Raw genomic sequence first — 21,842 nt, 5'->3', positions numbered from 1 at the left:
CAATTTGAACATATCCTCATTTCGATAGTTACGATACCTCTCGAATACCTTAATTATTTTCTTGGAATTAAGTCTGACACGGTTTTGGAATGTCACTCAACAGTCGAAATCACCATGCTCTAAACAGTGATAAACTTCAAATGTGGCAACGATATCGGTGGAGACTTGTAGGTGGCGCGGGCTACAACCCATGACTCCAAATGTGGCGTGTATCCATCTCGCACATTCTAGCCGCCATACCAGCCATTCCATCGTTGATCATTTCCTTGTTCTCCTTGTTCTGCGTTCTGCTCGGTTCTGCTTTTGTTGGTTCTTCTCGTCTTGACTACTTCTATTACTTTCGCCTTAAGCGAGCTGTGAATGCAGCTGGTGCGTGCGAACGAACACGAACGATGCGAAGAAGACAGGGAACATACGAAATACTAGGAAGCCCAAAGAAAACACTGAAAATATCAATATAGAAAGTGGAGAAATCCGAATGTAATGTGCGTCTCGAACGGCAAAGCGAGGAAAAGCAGACAACGAGGAGCCCGCGGAGCGACTTGGACGTCGCGCCGGGGAAGCCAGGAGAGGAGGCGCGCGTCTTACCTCATGAGAGAGCTGCGCCTCGGAGGAGCATGCGCTTTGCCCAATCAGCGCCTTTCTAGCGCCGGTGACGGCCTTTCGTCTGGCATCGATGACGCCACGGCCTTGAGGGGTACGCCGGTTTGGAGCGCGGGAAAAATAAGCGTGGGAGACCAGGTTTCGAACAAGACCAAGATGGCTGCAATCGGTTGAGCCGTAGCGGAGCTCAGACGGCTTGAACTTTGTTGACATTTCAGAGTTTAGGCTTCAAGTCGGGTCTGTCAATGCTTACAAATTGTGGGGATTCCTGTGGTCTCCCTTCCCCGATGGCTGTAATAACAGCCGCGGGTCTTAACACTTGGCCTTCTTCGCCGTGAGCTCCGACCTGTTCGTGAGGCGGAGGGTCCCCTGTCTTAGGGGGGCCCTCCTCTCACTCTCTCTTGGGGGGACCGATTTCCGTTCCCCCGCTCGGAAGCGGATCACTGCTGACAGGCAAGGAGGTTTCGCCTCTTGTTATCCCGCTTTCGGGAAAGGGACTCGTACCGGTGACCGCAAAAGAGATAGGACGTGTGTCGGCGACTTCTCCGATGCTTCCCCGGTCTTGGCTCTCCAGAACCCCGCGTCTGGCCAGGTAAGGACCTTTTCTTACCTTGCCGGCGCGGGGGGCATTTTGGGTGGGGACATAGTAGTTCACTTAAAGAGTGTTCTAATAAATGCTCTTGGACTCTGTCCTTACTCTGGGACGTGTGTCTTCTCTTCCGCTATATTCGAGAGAGTGAGACAAGGTAGACGATCATTGGCACCGACAGAGGTAATTAATCGAACCGACCCGCGGTAATGTAGCCCTAAACGTCGCCTATATTGCCGCGGACATGTGGGGACTGCGGGCTACTAGGTTTGACGGCTCCTCTGAGATACCGTCACCGCTGTTGAGATAACCCTTTGGTTACTCTATCAATACCTGTGTTAGTTGGTAGCTAGCAAGATCCCACAAAACTGAAATCGAATTGAGCATTTATATTTTGTGAGGACATACTCTGGACCATATACCGTATTTACTCGCACAATGAAGGCACTCGCGTAATGAACGCACCCCCCAAGTCGGCTCTCAAAATTTCGACTTTTTTTTTCACTCGCGTAATAAACGCACCCCCAACTCGGAGGTCAAAATTTTGACCCCCTCCTCCCACGCGCGCGAAATGAACGCACTTTTCTATCCTGGTGCAGCGAGGTCGCGAATGCATGGGCAGCGAGTCGAGTCGAACAAAACGCCTTGCAAAAGGCGTTAACAAAATTTGCCAAGATCCAACCGAAGCAAGAAAAAAAGAAACATGCCAGAGGAGCTTTTTTTTTTTTTTGCACAGCGCAGTCTGGACTTTGGGTTCCCGCGCCGCCGCGCGCAAGGAGGTAAGAAAGAGAAGCGGAGAAGCGCTCTAAGCGAAGGAAACAGCTTGCGAAAGGCGACAAAAAGAAAGAAGAGAAACCCACGGAACTAAGAGAAAACAAAAACAAAGAGGAGCTTTTTTTCTTTTTTGCACAGGTTAGGGGGTCGCGGGTCGCGCGCCGCGCGCAAGGAGGTAACAAAAAGGAGCGGGGAAGCCCTCTAAGCAAACAAAACAGCTTGCGAAAGGCGGCAAAAAAAAAAAAAAGAACAACCCACGGAACTGAGAAAAAAAAACAAAAAAAAAAAGAAGCTTTTTTTTTTTTTTTTTTTTTTTTTTTTTTTTTTTTTTTGCACAGCGCAGTTTGGTTACGGGAGGTCGTGCGTCGCGGGCCGCGCGCAAGGAGATGAGAAAGATAAGCGGAAAGCCCTCGCCTAAGCAAACAAAACAGCTTGCGAAAGGCAGCAAAAAAAAAAAAAAAAACCAAAGAACTAAGAGAAAAAAAATATTTTTTTTTGCACAGCTTAGTTTAAATGCGGGGTCGGGAGCCGCGCGCAGAGAGATAAGAAGTTACTTCGATTTTTCAGGATAAAAGGTCCGTTCATTATGCGAGTAAATAACCGATGCAAAAATTTTACCGCGCGTAATGAACGCCCCCCCTAACTTTGCATCGATTTTTCGGAAAAAAAAGTGCGTTCATTCTGCGAGTAAATACGGTAGACCTCAAAATCCTGAATTTTGAAAAATGGCATTTTGTGCGATTTTTTTATATTTTAAGATCCACGTCTCCCCTTAAACAGTTTGAGAAGATGCGAGCTGCCGAAAGTGCAAAAAATACAGAAGCTAAAAAGTCTGACGGCAGGGTTGTGACTCCCAGACCCTTCAAGCCGATGTTGAAGAAAGACAGCGCTGACAAAGGTAACGGCGCTGTTCCTTGCCTTAGGCCTACACTCGTACTCGATCGTCGAGGAACTGGGATTCTTGGCGTTGACGACCGTTGCCGTGCCTAAATACCAGGTTCCTTCCTTCTCCCCAAGTGTGGTGCCAGAATGCCAAAGAAGAAGAGAAATGCGGGACCACTTCGAGAACGGGTCCCCAAAGACAGACGGGCGGACATCAGAGGGGCGTCGAGGACGGGGCCCTGGCAAGCAACTCAAGCATCTGCTCCCGACGACCGTCGGAACAGGAGTACCTTAACTCACTGTAAGGCCCCATCAGACAACCCCTACCTATTGCGGAGGAATTTGAGGGAGGACAAGTACCCCCAGCTGGAGAAGGTTGCCCAGCTTCATCTCTCGATTCCGGCGACACAGGTATCGAGCGAAAGGTTCTTCTCAACATCGGGGAGCTCTTTCTCCCAGAGTATGTGGAGCAGTTGGTGTTGATCCACAGCAATATAGATTAAAGCTCAGGACGTGAGGCACAGGCGTCAATAAACTTGGGGAAAGTTGGATCCCTCAAATCTGTTCCTGACTGTTTTTCCAGTAGCCTAGAAAACCTGTTGAAGACGATAGGTCTAGCTAAGCCATTTCGATGCGCAAATTATTCAAGTTCCATTTTTGTAAATTTTCTCACTTTTAAAAAAAACAATTGCAAAATATTCGCTTTGTTTCAAAATTATTTGCTTCGATTCAAAACTCTTCGTTGAAATTAATTCTTCGCTTCGAAGTGAACATTCACTATTCGCACATCCCTAGAGCTTAGACGGTGAAGACCATAAACACCTCCGCGTTTACACCGTGGTGTTTGCGATCATTTACGCCGAGCCACGACCTCCACACAGCGCCAGCAACAAAACACGCAAATAATTTTTAAAAAAATAAAAGAACGAACAAAGCGAGCTGCATAAAAAAAAAACTTCCGATCCACAGAAATTAAGCAAGCATCAAAAAAGAAACTTCACTAAATTCAGACAGCGAAAAAAGAAAGCAAAAAAAAAGAAAAAAACGGGCAAAGCAAGAATGGCAAAAGAAAAGTTGGTTATGCGATTGCACAACTAACTTGCTCAAGACTGCTTTTTTTTTTTTCTTATTTTACTTTTGGGCTAAAGAGTCGCGCAGCGACAGCGGTGTTTGGGGAAAGAGCACACGCTACCCTTCCAACAGCGGGCACCCCCTGCCCTCCGTATGCCCGCGCGTGCCCTTTTCCTTCAGTTTGCCATCCTCCACTTTTTTTTTTTTTTTACAACTGCTTTTTTGCTGCTTAATCTCGTGGGCGTGTGCTGGCTTGGGGGTCTGCCAACCCGCAACGCGAGCTATCTGCTCCCCTCCAGCGCACTACGACTGCGGGAGAAGCGAAAGGAGAGGACGGCCGTGCTTTGTTCGCTATATCCAGTGACATGGGAGTTCGATACAGAAAAACAAGGCTCCTCTAGTATTACACGTTATTTTCAAGGGGATGTTTGGACTGTTCCATATAAACAATTCGAAATACCCGGGTGGGATATAACCGGGCTCGACTGTATAGTACTTTACCCGAAGCAAATCGCAACCAGTACACTTCCTACTTTACTTGAAGTACACAACCTCTCATTTACTCTGTGCTTTACTTCGAGTACTTTTTAGTAGGGGTGTGCGAATACTCAAATATACAAAGTCGAATCGAATAAAAAATTCCCAAATAATTCGATTCGCGAATCAAATTCCTAGTATTCGGTCACTCGAATATTAAATATATTCGGTTAGAGACGCGCGGTTCGCGCGGAGCTGACAAAAAAGAAGTTTTTTCTCCCGATGTAAGCGCCAAGATGTTAGACAGACCATGCGAGAAACACCTCTTGGTCCTACCATTCCAGAAAAATCTAAAGCACAGGTTAGAAAAAGAAAGGTAACGAACGCCACAAACTTTATAGCACGTAGATTTACTTACGGTCGTGACTTAATCTACCCTTGAATCACAACCGAAACATCCTGTTTGCACCAGTTTCAGAGAGGAATTGTTGAGAAGCCGGAATTCAGCGCCATGCCGAATTCTTTTCACAAGTAAAGACCCTCGTTTCAAATTGAAGCACTGAAGTAGAACACACTTGCTGCACTCACAGAAATCGACGACTGCAAGATCACAAAAAGAAAACCACATTGACCACGCCGATGAAACCAGACGAGTTGTCGTCGTCGTTCTTTTGGAACCCGCAAGCTGCAAAATTGGATTCGGAACGAAACGGAACGGAAAAATAGTGTGCCTAGATTTGAGAGGGTTTCCAACCGTTCGATAGCCGCGTTTGAATTACGAACTGCGAGAAGGTAACGAAAGGACGAAAGCGCCGATCGAACAGACGTCGTCGCTCTTTTGTTTGCTCGCCTTCTTTCCACGCGACAACACAACACATGCGCACTTACGACCAATCTGCGCTGGAGCCGTCTCCGTAATTTCAGTTTCGCTTGCTCCCGCTTCTAAATCAGGGCTCTCTAAAACACGATAGGTGGACGGAAAAATGGATGCGTAGCGGCAGTTGGACGGTGACTTGCGCCACCTAACCACTTTTTTTTTCTTTTTTTTTTTCTTCAGATTATATTGTTTAAGCCTGTTTACTCAGATTTAACACATCTGTTTTTTATGTGAAATAAACTCCCGGGTGTCCTTTTCTTCCTTAAAATGGAGACCAAATATCGCAAAATGCCCCTTTTCTGAGATATACAAATATTTTTAAAAAGTTGCAGTGTTAGGTTGTGCTTTTAACGAGAAAAAAAAGGCACATGTGGCTGCAACTTTTTTTTTTTTTTTTTGTGACGTTTAGGGTAGATAGATTATGTTTGTGCCATAAAATTAGATCTTTAGTGCCCAACGTCCAATGGCAACTGCTTTTTTTTTTTTTTTACCAGAACTATTATACATTTTAGCTTTTGTTCCGTACGAGATGCATATTCTGCGCCAGGCGCATACTCTGCGCATATACAGTGTAGACCGCATATAACGTATGTCGCGGGAGTCGCGAAAATCCGCACTATAAGCGGTACCGCACTATAACCAAAACATCAATTTTTCAAGCCAAAATGCATGCCATCAGACAACTTACCTTTGTAAAAGAATTTATTTTATGCTAGATGAAAAATAAAGCTTTAGTTTGAGGAAAGTCTTTATTTCACCAGACTAGTACACTTCTCTCTCAAGTGTGTCACACATTTTGAAAGAAATGAGCGACTTTTGACTGGCGCAGCCTTTTGACGGCGTCGCGGGTTGCGGACGGACGTTGCGAGCGTTCAGGATTGCTAACCCTAATCACTTTTCTCCGGCGATGAAAACGCGTGAAAATTCGCATCCTTTATATGGTACGCGCCCGTAATACCTTCAACTTGAGCACAGGCATGAAATGCTCCAAATAAGAAATCCGGGCGATGTTTGAAAACACAAATGCTTAGAAAGCACCACTGTAGTCGAAATAAACAAACACGACGACACGGGCGTTTGTTCCGTCTTGAGAGTGCCGCCACAACATCGCCGCACGAGTAGGTGGATCTTCCCTTCTAGAAGGTGCTGGGTTATCATAGCGACACACAACGAAAATTCACAGTCAAGGATAGCGCTTTTACGCGGAACGATGAGCTTCTACGCAGTCTACGACGATGATCACAACCGACGCCACGTTCGCGGATAAAAGCAGCCGACCCGCGACGCGCGCGAACACTTCTCCTCGACCTGCGATTGGTCTGTCGTTGCGGTTGTTGTTCAACGCAGCGGAGGGACGCACACACGTGAACGACTCGTGTGTGCGTCCCTCCGTCGCTATGGCAACTGAAGCCTCTCTCTTCGCTTCATCGAGCAACCTCCTTGCCCCGCGAGTGCCGCTCGCGCCGTTATCTAGTGTCGCACAGGGAAGCGTGCTCGCTGCGTCGGTCGGTCGGCGCGGTCGCCGGGCTGTTCCGAAAACCGCACTATAACCGGTATTTCCCTTCGCGCGCCTGCATTTTAAGCGGTATGTAATTACATGGAGTTCTATGGGAGGCACACCGGTGGTTTAAAAAAGCCGCGTTATACCCGGTCCTGCACTATAAGCGGTTACGTTGTAAGTGGTCTATACTGTAATAATCTCATTCGCAGCACACTTTAGAAAATTCCTACAAATAAAATCACTATTCGATATTTGGCTTTTTTTTTTCTTGATTCGAAAACTACTATTGGGTATTCGCACACCCTTACTTTTTAGATGTGCCTGGGTAGCTACCGAAAAGACGGAACCTTACTTACGCAGTGGCACCTCATCTGGTTGGCTCCTAGCAGTTTCTCATAGCACACACTCTGGGATGAAAGAAGACCGGCATTGGGCTACAACTCCCACTGGCGATGCAGCGTGGATAAAATTAGTACAGCCTTGCGTCTCCGCGGTGCAAACGTCATTGTGCATCTCTGAGAGGAAGCCACACCAGAGCTCCAGTGGGAGTAAAATGCTACTTTGCAGCCTCCCGCCACATGCCCCGGGAACAAGGCCGTGGCATTGTCTACATCAGAGACTGGAGCAAGCCGGGCACAAGCGCCGTGTACGGCAGAGACTCCCATTCGACCCCCCATGAGGCACAACACTCTTCCGTCATAACGGTGCTTTAAAGGCCAGATAAACCCTTCCGCATTAAAAAGAACTCCGTTAAAAACAAAGTGGTACGAGCCCCTCCCAAAAAGGTCACTTGGTGGCCTCCTCCTCTCCAGCGAGGGAAGAGCGAAAGGCTTAGTGGGTCTCCTTACCTCCTCCCGACCTTCCTTACGAGGAGGCGACGACCGCGGGCACTGCTGCGGAGACTTCCCGACGCTGCGTCCACCTGGCGGTGCGGCGCCGGCAGAGGCTCGCCGCCGTGGGACCAGCCGCACCATCTTGTGGTCTCCGACACCGTACACCTGGAGGGAATGGGACGCCGCATTTAGTCCATGCCTCTCGGAGGGGAGCTCGAGTAGACGCCGCGCGTGTTGTCTTTTACCCGCCGTCACCACGTCAGATCCTCCCAGCTGGCTCGGGAAGGCACGTTAGAATGTTTTCTAAGGGCTCGATAGATTGTTCAGAAATATGCTGAGCCGCCCACGGTCATTTTGGAGTGATACGGCAACCCGACGTATGGCACGCGAGTGGTTCAGCGTTTTACCATTTCACGAAGAAAGCGGGACGATAACGAAACAGTGTCGGCTCCCTGTCGCCTTGTTTTCCTAGTGTTCCGAACCCGCGAGGGAAAAACCGAAAGAACTGAGCCGGGATGTATATGAACAGCCCCACTATTCCCCGCGTGGAGCAATCTGGGTTCCACCAGAGGCCTTGTGGGATTGAAAGCTCTATTCTGTGAACCTGAGCAAAGCCCCTAGAAAGATAGAAATCAAAAAGGGATGTGATTATCCAAGCTCAGCCCTCTTCTGGACAGATACGAGGGTCACCAAAAAGACTCGAGATGTGCCAAACATACTGAATTTGCAAAGAATATAATGCGTGTCCTTTGTTTTTATATTATGCGCTCCAAAAGTCACCTCGCGTTATATTCGAAATCGAGTTCAGCCACGAGTTTGGAGAACGCCATCCCTCCTGCCCAATGCGGGAGACTGGGTGGGAAAAGAAGTGGGGGTCTGGGAGGGAATTTATTAGCTATTGAGCCACGTCGAGGGGAGAATCGAAAACAAGCATTTTTATCGCTCTAGTGTTTGTACAACGCAGGCCGCACGCCACAGAAATGCCCCACGCAGAAATGCAGGCACTGGTCGATTAAAGCCAAGTGAAATCAACCCAAGCCAAGTCAAGACCACCGACCGTGTTTATGCAATCGTGCAACACGAGGTTTATGCGGAGGGACCAGAACGAGAAGGAGTGTGCATCCTCGGGTCCAGCAGCCTTTTTCCTGCCCGAGCATTTCTTCGTTCCTGCTTTGTCTGGTGTCTGTGCGTTGGTGCTTCTGCTTCGTGCCTTGCTTGGACTCTGGGCTAGCCAGGAGCTCATGCTGGAGTGCAAACCAAAGGTCAGTGAGGATCAGTGCAGAAAACATAAACTGATATTTCTTCCATTGCCTTTGCACTTCTGCTATGTCCCCGAGTGTGGTAAATTTACACGGGCTCTGCTCCCATTGTAATAGTAATAATTTTTTTTTTCTTTCTTTGAGAGCATTAAGGCGAGACGCGGGTCTGAAAATGGTAAAAAAAACGCGGAATTTGGGGTTTTTCAAAAATCAGGTTTGGATAGAATATAGTCTGAAGTACCTGCCTGCAAAGTTTCAATGTCTTATCCAACGTCCAAGTATGAAAAAAAACAAAAACAATAAATACAATGCCTCCGCGACGCTCAAATCGCGAATCCAACGCAAAAAATAGTCAAACTGCGCGCCCGCGTCGCTTCACGACCGATTGTTGGATTGCAGCAATCTTGGTCTTGTTAGAGAGCTGATTCTCTTCCCTCCGTCCTCATCCCACTCACTATCGCGACAACCTTGGAGAGCGTCCGCATTCCGCGGGTTTTCACGATTGGAATAACGATTGCTCATTGGCCCGCACGCGTACATCACGGGTACGTCATGCCGCGCACGCCTGTCATAGGCCAAGACGCGCCCCTTTCCACTTTTGCTCCTTTCCTCCTCTCGGCGCGCACGCCTCCAGCAGCGCAAGGGGAGTGTGGAGAAACGTTGTCTGTTTCGTCTTGGCCCTTCTGCTTTGGTAGTTCCGCGGCTCAGTGCACGTTGTTTCGAAATTCATTTACGTTCGCGTCGGACATTGTTGGTTTCTCGCTACAAAGTTGCGGGAGTTTTATTTTGAGTGATCGAAATGCCGGGGGACTCTCGATTGAAGGAGAGCACGCGGCAAACGTTCGGGAGGAAGATGCAACGTGCGTGGAACAAGTGGAAGACACCACCTGCAAGTGCGCCGCTACGATGCGCCCCTGCCGAACGCATTGGATCTGCCGGGAGCATCGGCTAGCCTTCCCGTTGACGATGCTGCGGCCTCAAGCTGTGGTACGGATAGCTCAAGTTTTGCCGGCACCACTCGCGTCGACTCTATGTACAAGGAGTATGACTTGGCCGTCAAGCTTGTGCTCGTCTGCAGCACTTGCGACTTCCAGAAGAAGCAGTTCTCCTCTCCCAGGGTTGCTGGAACAGCAAAGATCACTCCCTTTGAAGTGAACATGACGGCCATGAAGAAGATCCAACCCATTGGCAAAGGAGTGACAGACCTGGCAGACTTCTGCATGAACATTTCTCATCGGGGCCTGCACCACAAGACATACCAGGGCACCTGAAAACATTTGTGCAGGCATGTGAGAATGCAGCAACCGACAGTGAAGCCGCCAGTATCGCTGTGGTCAAGGAGCTCTACACAGGCTTCACGAACCCCAATGGCAACACCGATGTCGTCTTCGACAGATCCTCGATGACCCGAGGACGCAGCTCCCACATTGGTGTAGGCTGCATTGTGGAGCTGTACTCGGGCTTCGTCATTAACCATGTTGTATACTCCAACTCCTGCCTTGGATGTGCCTTGGGACCGGAGCCCGAGGACGATGGCTACAGCGACTGGTACGCAACCCACGACTGCCAGAGGAACATTGAGTGCAATGCTGGCCGTATGGAGGCTGCGCTCACAATGTTCCAGAGGTCTCTGACCAAGTATGGTCTCCGCTACACCACCGTTCTTTCGGATGGGGACAGCCGCACATTCCACGCCTTGTCTGAAGCGAAGGTTTACGTCTTCATCAAGATAGAGAAGAAGGACTGCAAGAACCACGTCCACAAGCGGATGGGAGCTGCCTTGCGCAACGTTGTTGAGAAGAACGCACAAGGCGAGTCACTTGGTGGGAGAGAAAAGCTGGCACAGGAAAGGATCAAGAAGATCACTAACTATTATGGCTATGCTCTCAGGAGCACCAGCCATGACGTTCCAGGGAAGAAGAGGGCAGTGGAAGCCACACTCCTGCACATGACCTCCCCAGACAGCGCCCCAGACAACAGCAAGTGCCCCGACGGAGCGGAGTCCTGGTGCAAGTTCAACAGGGCCTTGGCAAACAGTGAGCCTCCGCCGCCGCACAAGAATCCTCTTCCGGATTGTGATCGGGCTGCACTTGAGCCAGTGTTTGAAAGGCTCAGCAATGAAGATCTGTTGGCACGGTGTAATGAGGGAAAGACGCAGAATGCCAGTGAGAGCCTGCATTCGGTGATCTGGACGCAGACTTCAAAGAATGCGAATGCCTCCCTGGACAGCATGAAGAGGGCTGCGGCTGAAGCTGTTGCTGTCTACAACCAGGGAAGGAGGGCGACCAACGAGTCCATTGCCGCAGGCCTGGGCTACGCCACCGGTGACTGCCTTGTCCCCCGAAGCATCGAGAAGGACAGTCTCCATCTACGTAAAGCAAACGCGGTGCACCAGAGCAGCAGTAGCGTGAAGGAAAGGTTCTCCAAGCGACACCAGGCAGGAGCATCACGAGATTACAGCCCCGGACAGCTGTAATGACTTTTTCCAGTGCCATGTGGAACAAAGGCCCTTTTCAGGGCCAAACAAAATAGCATTTGGAGCTTGAAACTCTTGCTCGCCTCTCCCGTTGTCCAAAGTTGTCGGCTCATCACTTTAGAAGCAATTTTTTGCCCATATCAGTAATTCTTCACCATTTTTGCAATGTTCTCGAAAAGAAATTATTGCATTTCTTAAATTCATTTGTTCAGAATGCACTACACTACATCTTGACAACTATTATTGCATAAGGGTTTTCACATAATTGACTGTAGTCAGCGTCAAAACAGGAAAATGTGATTTTATCAACATTTCACTCATCCTTTACTTCTTTCATTTTTTTTTTTTTCTAATGTTCCGATGAATGGATTACGTCATTTTTTATGTCAAGTTGTTCATGAAGACTTGCACTACACCTTGGTGTCGATTATTATTTATCATTCTTCACACAATTTTTATGTTCAATGTCAAAACTTTAACTTTGATTTTCTCATCTTCGAGTTTTTTGTCGACATGCTTAGCCTTACGGGGGTTTTCATAAGGTTTTTATCGTAGCATTTTGAAACGTATTATACCGTTCTATTCAGAAAGGACTGGACTATGGACTAAAATTATTTTTTGCAGTTTATAATGACGAAAACAATTTTATGATAAATAATGTGACCTCATTAATGTCCTAATTGGCATAATTAGCCAATTTTCATATAATAATGTAATTTTGTGAAAATTTAAATAGCTTTATAATGCATGGCAGACCTTTCTTTAGCTATGCATCTACATCAATAAAAAAAAAAATTTTTTTTTGTTCGAAATGGTTTTAACGACTCGTAAGAAATTACCAAATTAGGCAACGCTATAACTTGAAAACTAATTGAGATATTTTAACAGTAATTTTATATTTGAAAGCAGGAAGAAGAAACATATATGCACAGTGATTTTCATTAGTATAGCTGCAAAAATAAAATAGTCCATATTAGAACCAGTGCCTCGCCTTAAAACTTGCTTTCACATTATATTCGTGGTTGCGTAATATTTGTGCAAATACGGTACCAGGCAGAGGGAGAAAAGGCGTGGCACCCCAAAGCTTCGTCTTTTCCCAGCAAAACTAACCCTCCATCGGCTACCACAATTCCACTTGGTGTTCACCTCAGCAGATTTTGCCGCTTCTTTCGTCTCTGGGCATGGACGTGGAGAGATGAGATTTTCGAGCGAGGATGCTTTACCATTTCAAAAGTACCATAATTACTCGAAAATAAGTCAACCTTTTTGTATTTTGTAAATGTTGTCAAACATTAAGGGTGACCTACAATCCTGGCCAGAAAATTTCGACCTGCATTCGTGACCAAATTTCTCGGCTCTACCGAGCGCACGGAGCTAACGAGTCACTGAGCCGGCGTCGCCATAGTGTCGTGCCGTTTCTTGCTTCAGAAAATGTTTGGTGCACGAAAACAACCGAAACAGCAACAACCAGTGGGTCACCACTCGCACGCGCGCGCCTGTTTGCGGCTGCCATGCTTGGAGCCGCTCACGCATGCCGCTCGCAACGCAAGGGGGGATGCGACCCCCCCCCCTCCATCCCTCTCTCCCTCACGCAGCAAAATAGAGGTTTCGCTTCTTGTTGCGCACAGCGGCTTGCAACGTTAACTGGCGGCCGCTACAGCGGTGCTCGCTTCATTATATTTGGTCTTTCGTCGCTTCCCCCGTCTCCACCTTCTTTCGTCTCTTGTTGTCGCCATTTTGCGAGGGTGTCAGCGAGGTATTGTTGCGAATTTCTCAGGATGCTGACGAAGCTTTTGGCGACAACGACACGTCTGCAAGTTCTGACAATGATTAAGGTTTTGGCATTGCGTGGTGATTTAGCTCAGGGCACTGTAAACAAAAAATTGTTTCATTCTTTTGCCCAAACTTTCCTCCGTTCTCTAGAAAAGAAAAGTGAACTTATATTTGAAATTTTCAAATATAAAGGCAACGACTTATATTTGTGATCGACTTATTTTCGAGTAAACACGGTAGTTTAAATGAGTCATAATCGCTGGAAAGGTCGTCATGCACTTTCGGGGACATTGTACTAAAACATGCGAGGTTTCTTTTGGTTCGGTGTATTTAAGCGTGGCCACACCATCAAAGAATTAACCCCCTGACCTCCATTGGGACCCTGAAATGGGAAGAGCGTCTAGGCACTCCTTTCAAATGAAGGGAGAAGTGGCAATTTTTGCCACAAGATAGTGGTGCTGCCACCTACTGAACATGATACCAAACATATTTAGTTTCATTTGTGTTTGCTGGCTGGTAAAATAATTTAATTGCTTTGGTAGAAAATACCTGTTCCCGTTCTCTATCAGGGATGCCCGGAAGCGGCACAAGCTTTACCAGACACGTAAATCACGGCATTCTTCAGTAACATAACCAGGATAACTCGAACAAGACTGCACGCTCAGTGACACCTTGAGGCTATTCTTGACCCAAGCCTGAAAATATACTTTTGACCAGACTCCAAACTACTGTATTCAAGACCTACAGTATAGACCACTTACAACGTAACCGCTTATAGTTGGGGCTCCGTGTTTTCGGATAAATCCGAAAAACTCCGAAAAACACCCGCCGGTAAAAGTTTGGTCAATTCGGATTTATCCGATAAACTCCGAATGTTCATGTGCCGATGCCCCCCCTCCCCCTCCCCCTCCCCCTCCCCCTCCCCCTCCCCCCCCCCCGCCGCAACAAAAAAAGTAAAAAAAAAATAACTTTCTTTTTTTTTACAATTTGATTAGCATGGAGTTAATGGTCCTCGGAAAATGGCACCATAACTATCTTTCATATCTCAGACCGTTATCAAAAAGGGTCTTGCCGCTTGTATCGTCGAGGTTGATTCAGGGCAACCGGTCATAGTACATTCGGGTCACGACAAAAGCCACTCTTTTGGTTTCCAGTTTGAGCCATGCGATTTGTGATTCAGGGAAAGGAGAAGACAGGGGCGGATGCAGGGATTTCCTGAGGGGAAAGGGGGGGGGGGGGGGGTCAGGTGTTGGTCAGCGTACCATATGTTAGGAACCCCCTCCCCCTCTCCCTCGTTTCACGCTCTCAATTTTACACATGCAGAAATTAAGAGGGGGGTCAGGACATCGAGACAACCCCCCCCCCCCACACACACACACACACACACACACACACACACACACACACACACACACACACACACACACTAAAACCGACCCTGGGAGAAGGAATGTTTTTGTAACAGTGAAAGCTATGGACCATAGAGATTGTATTGAATAGAGAAAATGGATAGTTGAAACTCTCCATTACATCCTTAACCACTCCACCTCGCGCGGCCGCGCGCTAGATTGATGGAATAGGATGGGATGACTACGAGCTTCGTAGCGAATGCCCCCGAGAGTTTATTGATTTGCAGGTATCGACGTTTATCGAAGTAACACTTGTGTGGAACTTTTATCGTGGGACAAATTAATATTGCCAATGGCAATGGCACGAACGTCAAAGTCAACTGAAGAAATTTTAATTGATACAGTTAAGTGCGTTTATTTTTTATCTGGCATACGTTTACATCCGGTTATTACTTACATATTTATTTTCAATAGGAAACACTGCAAAATAAACACCGAATTTCGAAGAATTGGTAATCAAACAAATATAAACTCCGATAAACTCCGAATCTTCGACAAAAGTAAACTCCGAAAAACACCCTCCGAATTTGACGAAAAATAAACTCCGAAAACAAGGAGTCCTACTTATAGTGCAGGACCGGGTATAATGCGGCTTTTTTAAACCACCGGTTCGCCTCCCATAGAACTCCCATGTAATTACATACCGCTTAAAATGCAGGCGCGCGAAGGGAAATACCGGTTATAGTGCGGTTTCTGGAACAGCCCGCCGACCGCGCCGACCGACCAGCGCAGCGAGCACGCTTCCCTGTTCGACACTAGATAACGGCGCTAGCCGCAAGCGGCACTCACAAAGCAAGAAGGTTGCTCGAAGAAGAGGGAAGAAGCGAAGAGAGAGGCTTCAGTTGCCATAGCGATGGAGAAACGCACGCACGTGTCGTTCGCATGCGTGCGTCCCTCCGCTGCGTTGGAAACAACCGCAACCACAGACCAATCGCGAGTCAAGAAGAAATGTTTGCACTGTTCGCGCGCGTTGCATGCCGGTCGCGGGCCGGCTTCTATCCGCAAACATGGCGTCGGTCGTGATCGTCGACGTAGACAGCGTGGTGAAAGCTCGTCGTTCCGCGTAAAAGCGCTATCCTTGACTGTGAATTTTCGTTGTGTGTCGCTATGATAACCCAGCACGTACTAGAAGGGAAGATCCAGCTACTCGTACGGCGATGTCGTGGCGGCACTCTCAAAACGGCAGAAACGCCCGTGTCGTCGTGTTTGTTTCGACTACAGTGGTGCTTTCTAAGCATTTGTGTTTTCGAACATTGCCCGGATTTCTTATTTGAAGCATTTCATGCCTGTGCTCAAGTTGAAGGTATTACTGGCACGTACCGTATAAAGGATGCGAATTTTCATGCGTTTTCATCACCGAAGAAAGGTGATTAGAATTAGCAATCCTGAACGCTCGCAACGTCCGTCCGCAACCTGCGACGCCGTTAAAAGGCTGCAGGCAAAAGTCGCTCATTTTGTTTCAAAATGTGTGACACACTTGAGAGAGAAGTGTACTAGTCTGGTGAAATAAACTTTCCTCAAACTAAGCTTAAGTTTTCATCTAACATAATATAAATTCTTTTACAAAGGTAGGTGTGTTTTTACAAAGGTAGGTATGGCATGTATTTTGGCCTGAAAAGTTGATGTTTTGGTTATAGCGCGGTACTGCTTATAGTGCGGACTTTCAAGACTCCCGCGACATACGTTCTATGCGGTCTACACTGTACCATACAAAATCGCTTAAAAAGCCTCTCCTCCGTACTTCAACGCAAGAAGAAGCAACATGTTATTCTCACAGCCATAGTCGCTTTACTGACGCCCATGATTTTAGAGTTGCAATTACTCATTTCTTACATGATGCGTCGTAATGCTTCTACTTTTTGTATTGTTTCTAACGTGTTGTTGTATATGAAACCCACTTTATAATGTGCTCAGGCCCCCGAGACAAAATAAATGAAATTAGAGTAAGGGTCAAGGTAGGGTGCGTGGATGAGCTACACTCGTCTTTAACGGTTTGGGATGGCGGTTAAAGGGGAAACAATTTTTGAACTCTGGCCAGTTAATGGCAGGAATTACCGTATTTACTCGAGTAATAGCCACACTGTTTAGGAAGAAAACCTGAGGGTTCGCTTTTCCGCGGAGCACGCAGATTGCCAATCACTGCAATGGACAGCATGATTCCATCTGTTTACTGGACAGAGATAATGTGTTCGTGCAAAGATACCATCTGTGAAGATTGCATTTGTATGAAGTATCGTGTTCTCGACCTGGTTTTTCATTATGATATTTCTGCGCAACGCATTGATTGGCTGTATATGTGTTCTGTGGGAAAGTAGACGCGAGGGTATGGTTCATAAATAGTGCGACTACTACTCGAGTAAATACAGTATTCTACCATAAAGTTCCAAGGGCATGCTCACCCCCGACATATCGCCCGTCTCGTTCTGGTTAAATATCTGATCCATACAATTTATGAAACACCCCCCATTTCCCGTTAAGCGTCACGCTATGTCCGAGGGCGATCGCATCAACCACGCAATCTGCTGTAGCGGCATGTCAGACAAGCGAGTGCAGTGCGAGTTCCCGCAATTTTGTTTGCGACCTGCGCGTGCGATATCGGCTCCCGTAACACGCGAGTCGTTCACGCGTGTATGTTGCACCGTGAAATGTGAATTTGCTGCAACCTGCGCTATCCTCTCCCGTGACACACGAGTTCGTAGCAGATTCCCGCGTGTTTATCGCATTGTGAAACGCAAATTTCCTGTGTTCGCGATATGAGGTATCGGTTCCCACGTCACGTGGTTTGTGGCCGGTGCCAGGCTGTCCATCCTTAATTTATAATAAAGTGTTCCTGTGGCATCCTTAGAGATAGCCCACCCCATGTTTTTTGCCAATCATCCGTGTATTTTGGGCGAGCTTTCCGTCGGAACTTTACAGAATGTCACCAAGAGGATAAAAAACAACATTGTTTCTAGCGTGTTCTCATTTTTATTTAAAAAACAAGCCAAATCATGCTGGCAAAGGCTGGTAAGCACAGAAGGTGCGATTCACACGTCGACGCTCATCTCCGGGGCTCCTGGTGAAGGTTCTTTCTGCTGCTTGAGCCATTGCTTACGTTCCCGGTAAGCTCACATTCGTTCTGCGGCCATCTGTTTCGCAGAAGCCACGATGGAAGAGAGAGGCACCTGAACGGCGTCGGCTCGCCACAAAGCAGACGCCACGAGATGGCGCAGCATAACATGCCCACACGCATTCAAGGCGCCCTGTCGCACATAAGGTAGGGGTGTGCGAATATTCGTCATTTTCAAATAACGAATCGAATATTTCCCTATTCGATTCGTAATTGAAATCGAATAATATTTCTCAAAAGTTTTGAATATTTTTCGAATAAGTTCCGAACAGTCATTACGGTGTCGCGCCCCGAGATTCCCTTCACAGGCGTCCCACAACGCGCCGGCACGCCTGCAATATGTGCCCGCAAGATGGCAATACGTACCCTCTTCTCCTAGACAATGATTGTCATCCTCGGCAGCAGCCGTCCCTCTCCGCACGTACGTTGCTGTTGCCTCCATTAGGGGCCACTGTGTTAGGTATAACCCGCATGTAAGCCATTTGCCGAGAGACGAGACAGGCGACGTCGACCCGCTTCGCTGTCGTTCGATCAGTCGCGCGACGGAGCAAGCTACATGAAAGTGGCGTGAGCAAGTGACTAAGGCGATGAGGACGTTTTCTAGAAATCCAAACACCGAGCGACGCGACGAGCGACAGTGACAAATATCTGTCGCTCGCTGCTGACCCTCGTCGTCGCTGTCGCTCGTCTTGTCGCTCGCTAAATCGCTTACATGCAGTTCAGCATTTAGGAACAACTTTCGCACGAGATTGCTCGTGCACTCTTTCGGAAAGCATGTGGTGGAGACGTTTCAGAACTGGTTGCAACGGTACCGCCGTTCTGTGTAAGCGAAGTAGAAGTGGTAGAAGCAGGAAGTTGTTCGAAGAGAAAGCGCACTAGAGTGGGGAAGTTTTTCGGTCGCTACCATGCAATCAATTGAATAAGCCACAACAGCTGCTTGTGTCGAGTCTTTCCTAACACTTTCCATGGTTGTTCCTCTTGTTCAGTGTGTGAAGATGTTGCTTTTTGAGGGCGTAAGTAGATCAAGACAATGTGTTTTCCCAGAATCTTCTCAGATCAGTGAAAATAAGGTTCCTGGACGTAAGCGCACAGGCACATCACGCCCTTACACATTCCTTGATCCTCAATTCAAGGACATCTGATACAAAAAGGAATAAAAAGATAATGTCGAGTTCCTTTCATGGACAATGCTTCAGGATCTACCAGGCTCAAGCGAGCTGTGATTTTATGTTCAGCATCCACGTGAATTGTGATATTATGTTTAGCATTCTAATATTTTATTAGCTTTTGTCTTTATTTAAATATATATAGTTGAACTCTAGTTATTATTGTCTAGCTGCGATTTCACAATAATTTTAAGAAACGTTTTGGAACAATAAAAATCAATTTATAATCTCTTTGCTCTACTTTAATAGGTTTAATAAGAAAAAATATTGGTAAGCTTTTCTCCGCATACACTCAATGGCCGGTGAGTTTTTCTCCGCATCCGCCGGTTTTGCGGTGAGCTTTTCTCCGGTGAGCTTATCTCCGGTGAGCTTATCTCCGGTGAGCTTTTCTCCGGTGAGTTTTTCTCCGGTGAGTTTTTCTCCGATGAGTTTTTCTCCGGGATTCGTTTACGTGTGCAAGCGTCGATAAAAATAGAGACCACTATCAATGTCTTAGTATACATGGTTTCATTCGTAGTCAGAGTGCAAACAAAGGTTAGATGTCACGAAAACACATACACAAAGACAACAAGCGCTTTATCACGGTGCATTGTATGCATTGTTATATTAGTGGGTGGAATCACCCAAACAAAGATAGTGAACGCCGTGGCGTTTATGTGTTCGGCTGTTGGTGATGCTTGATCAGCGCAATGTGTCGGCCGAGCTCCAACTGAGGGTGATATGAGGCAGAACAGCTCTGTGGTTTTACTTGTTGTTTATTCTGTTTTCTTTCTTTTTTGCACGAAATATTGCGGCTCACAACAGCTAGGCATAGTCGTCCGATGAAGCTCTGTTTTATTTATTGGCGTTTCATCGAATAGTGGACATTTCATTGAACACCGCTTCATTGAAAGCCAACTCATTAAGTAGTTTGACAATGCTTGATCGAATTACGTTTCTGCTATCAAATCATTGCAGATATAATAACTACGCTCGTCATATTTTGTAAACAACGGTAGCCTTTAGCGAAAATTATGTTGCATAGTTAGTTTCGGCCGCCAGCAAATAGTGAAAAATATCTATCTATCTATCTATCTAAATAAAAATATATATATATATACAGGGTGCGGCCGTAAAAACTTTCACATTTGGCACGCCTAGCAAAAATCGAATTTCAAACATACATACCTGAAATTGAGCACACGAACGTCGTTTATACCGAAGTTTTTTGCCTATTTTTTTCAGACGTCAACTCGGAAGCAGCGAATTATTAGAAAGATAACAAAAATGGCAGACGTGCAATTCCTATGGCCTATACCCGCCCGTTCGCCGTCTGCTATCTGGTTCGCGACGCCGCTCCCAGGTGGCGCACTGAACGCAAAAACGCGAGAAACGCCACACAAAAGACTGGTGTCGGGCGAGATAATCGCGATAAAAAGTGATTTAAACGAAATATATGAACGATTATTGAAATTACCCGTTTCAAGTCAAGTTTTTACAGATCGTCATGCAAACAAGAAGACACCATGATGCGACAAGATCATTTATTTACAGCCTGGAATAGCAAGTGGTGCTGCTACCGTTGCGGACAGGTTCGTTTTGAGTTATCATTTCATTCTGATTTTTACAGGGCCGCTGTAACACATAAAGTAAATTTTTTTTATACAGCTTGGGTATAATTAACACACATGTCGCAAGACATTTTTGTAAAAAAAAAATAAATCATATTAATTGGAGCAATATTTACGGCGCTGGAGTCATTTCGGACGACCGGTGATAAAATGGCTGGTATTTGAGAGAGATAGTCGTCTTTTTGCTGGTTTCCCATTGGCACCTTTATCAGCAACCTCTACTTTGCTCTTCGCGTTCGGCAAGCAGCACGAGAGAAAGTAAGAGGGAAACTAATAGTTTAAATTCCGTCAGGAAGTGGAAGTTGTGCGTTCATTCAATTGTTTATTCTTGAAAAATACATCTTCTGATACGCCTCTTCTGTCACGGCGATTCGAAATAATGTTGATGCTGCAGCGGCCCCTTAAACGACTAGGGTTCGGCCGATTCGATGTGCCCGCCGTTTACAGACACGCAAAGCCGAAGTCGAGCTTCGTACGCCAGGAAAGCCCTTTCGCGCATCCCATCGTCGATCTCGAGGAACGCGCCCTCAATTTTTTCTTTCAGCTCTTCGATGCTGGGGATCCTCTTCTTGTAGACAAGTCCTTTTATGAATCCCCATACGAAAAAGTCACACATATTTAAGTCGGGGGATCCCCGACCCATCCACCGCCGAGAGGACGTGTTATTGAGCCATGCTCTCACACTCTTTGCGTAATGGGGAGCCGCCCCATCCTGCATGAATATACAGTTTTCTTTTGTCATGTGGTACCTTTCAAGCTCAGGGAGCATTTCCGTCTTCAGCATGTCCAACTAGGCATCTGCGTTAACGGTGCCATCGAAAAAAAAGGGGCCCACTATGCCTTCACGCCAAATCCCACTCCACACTGTCACCTTCGGTGAATGGAGATGCCGTTCGTCCACTGCATGACGGTTATCGCGAGCCCATATCCTGCTGTTCTGGCGGTTCACACGTCCATCTAGGTGAAAGTTTGCTTCGTCACTAAATAAAAGAAATTGCAGGTGCCCCGGGTTGCTCTTAATTCGCAACAACTCCGCCTTGCAAAATTCTAAACGTCGGACGTTGTCGCCGTCGTGCAGGGCTTGGACAACTTGCATCTTGTACGGGCGCAAATTATTTTTACGCAGAATCCGTCGTACGCTTTTTTCCGAAATTCCAAACAACCTGGCTGCTCGTCTTGTTGACAATTGCGGGTCGCTCTCGAAGACAGCAAGCACCGCTTCAATGAGCTCCTCATTTTTCAGCAGGCTCTCACGTTCACTGACTGGATTCTTCTTTTTAAAGTCTTCTCCACTCATAAAACGATTCGCCCAAGTCAAAATAGTAGGGCGTGAAGGCGGGCGTTTATGAAATGCAGTGCGAAATTTTCGCTGTGCTGTGGTCACCGAGTTCTGCTCCACGTACCACTTGACTGCCTGGGCACACTCACTTGCC

The 21,842-nt window shown here is 47.0% G+C and overlaps 1 protein-coding gene across 3 annotated transcripts in view; it reads right to left on the bottom strand.

Moving 5' to 3' along the window:
- LOC8042239 (meiosis regulator and mRNA stability factor 1) overlaps positions 1-21,842 on the bottom strand; it is a 262,432-nt gene that overhangs the window by 116,549 nt on the left and 124,041 nt on the right. For all 3 annotated transcript variants that reach the window (XM_042294539.1, XM_029971129.3, XM_029971130.3), the window contains exon 17: positions 7,623-7,772. In XM_042294539.1, the coding sequence (XP_042150473.1) occupies positions 7,623-7,772 (150 nt within the window). The remainder of the gene's footprint in view (positions 1-7,622; positions 7,773-21,842) is intronic.

Source organism: Ixodes scapularis, unplaced genomic scaffold, assembly GCF_016920785.2.
Source record: "Ixodes scapularis isolate PalLabHiFi unplaced genomic scaffold, ASM1692078v2 PGA_scaffold6__148_contigs__length_123643588, whole genome shotgun sequence".
Taxonomy (NCBI): Eukaryota; Metazoa; Arthropoda; class Arachnida; order Ixodida; family Ixodidae; genus Ixodes; species Ixodes scapularis.
Note: the sequence above shows the minus strand (reverse complement) of the source record. Positions and strands in the feature narration are given on the sequence as shown.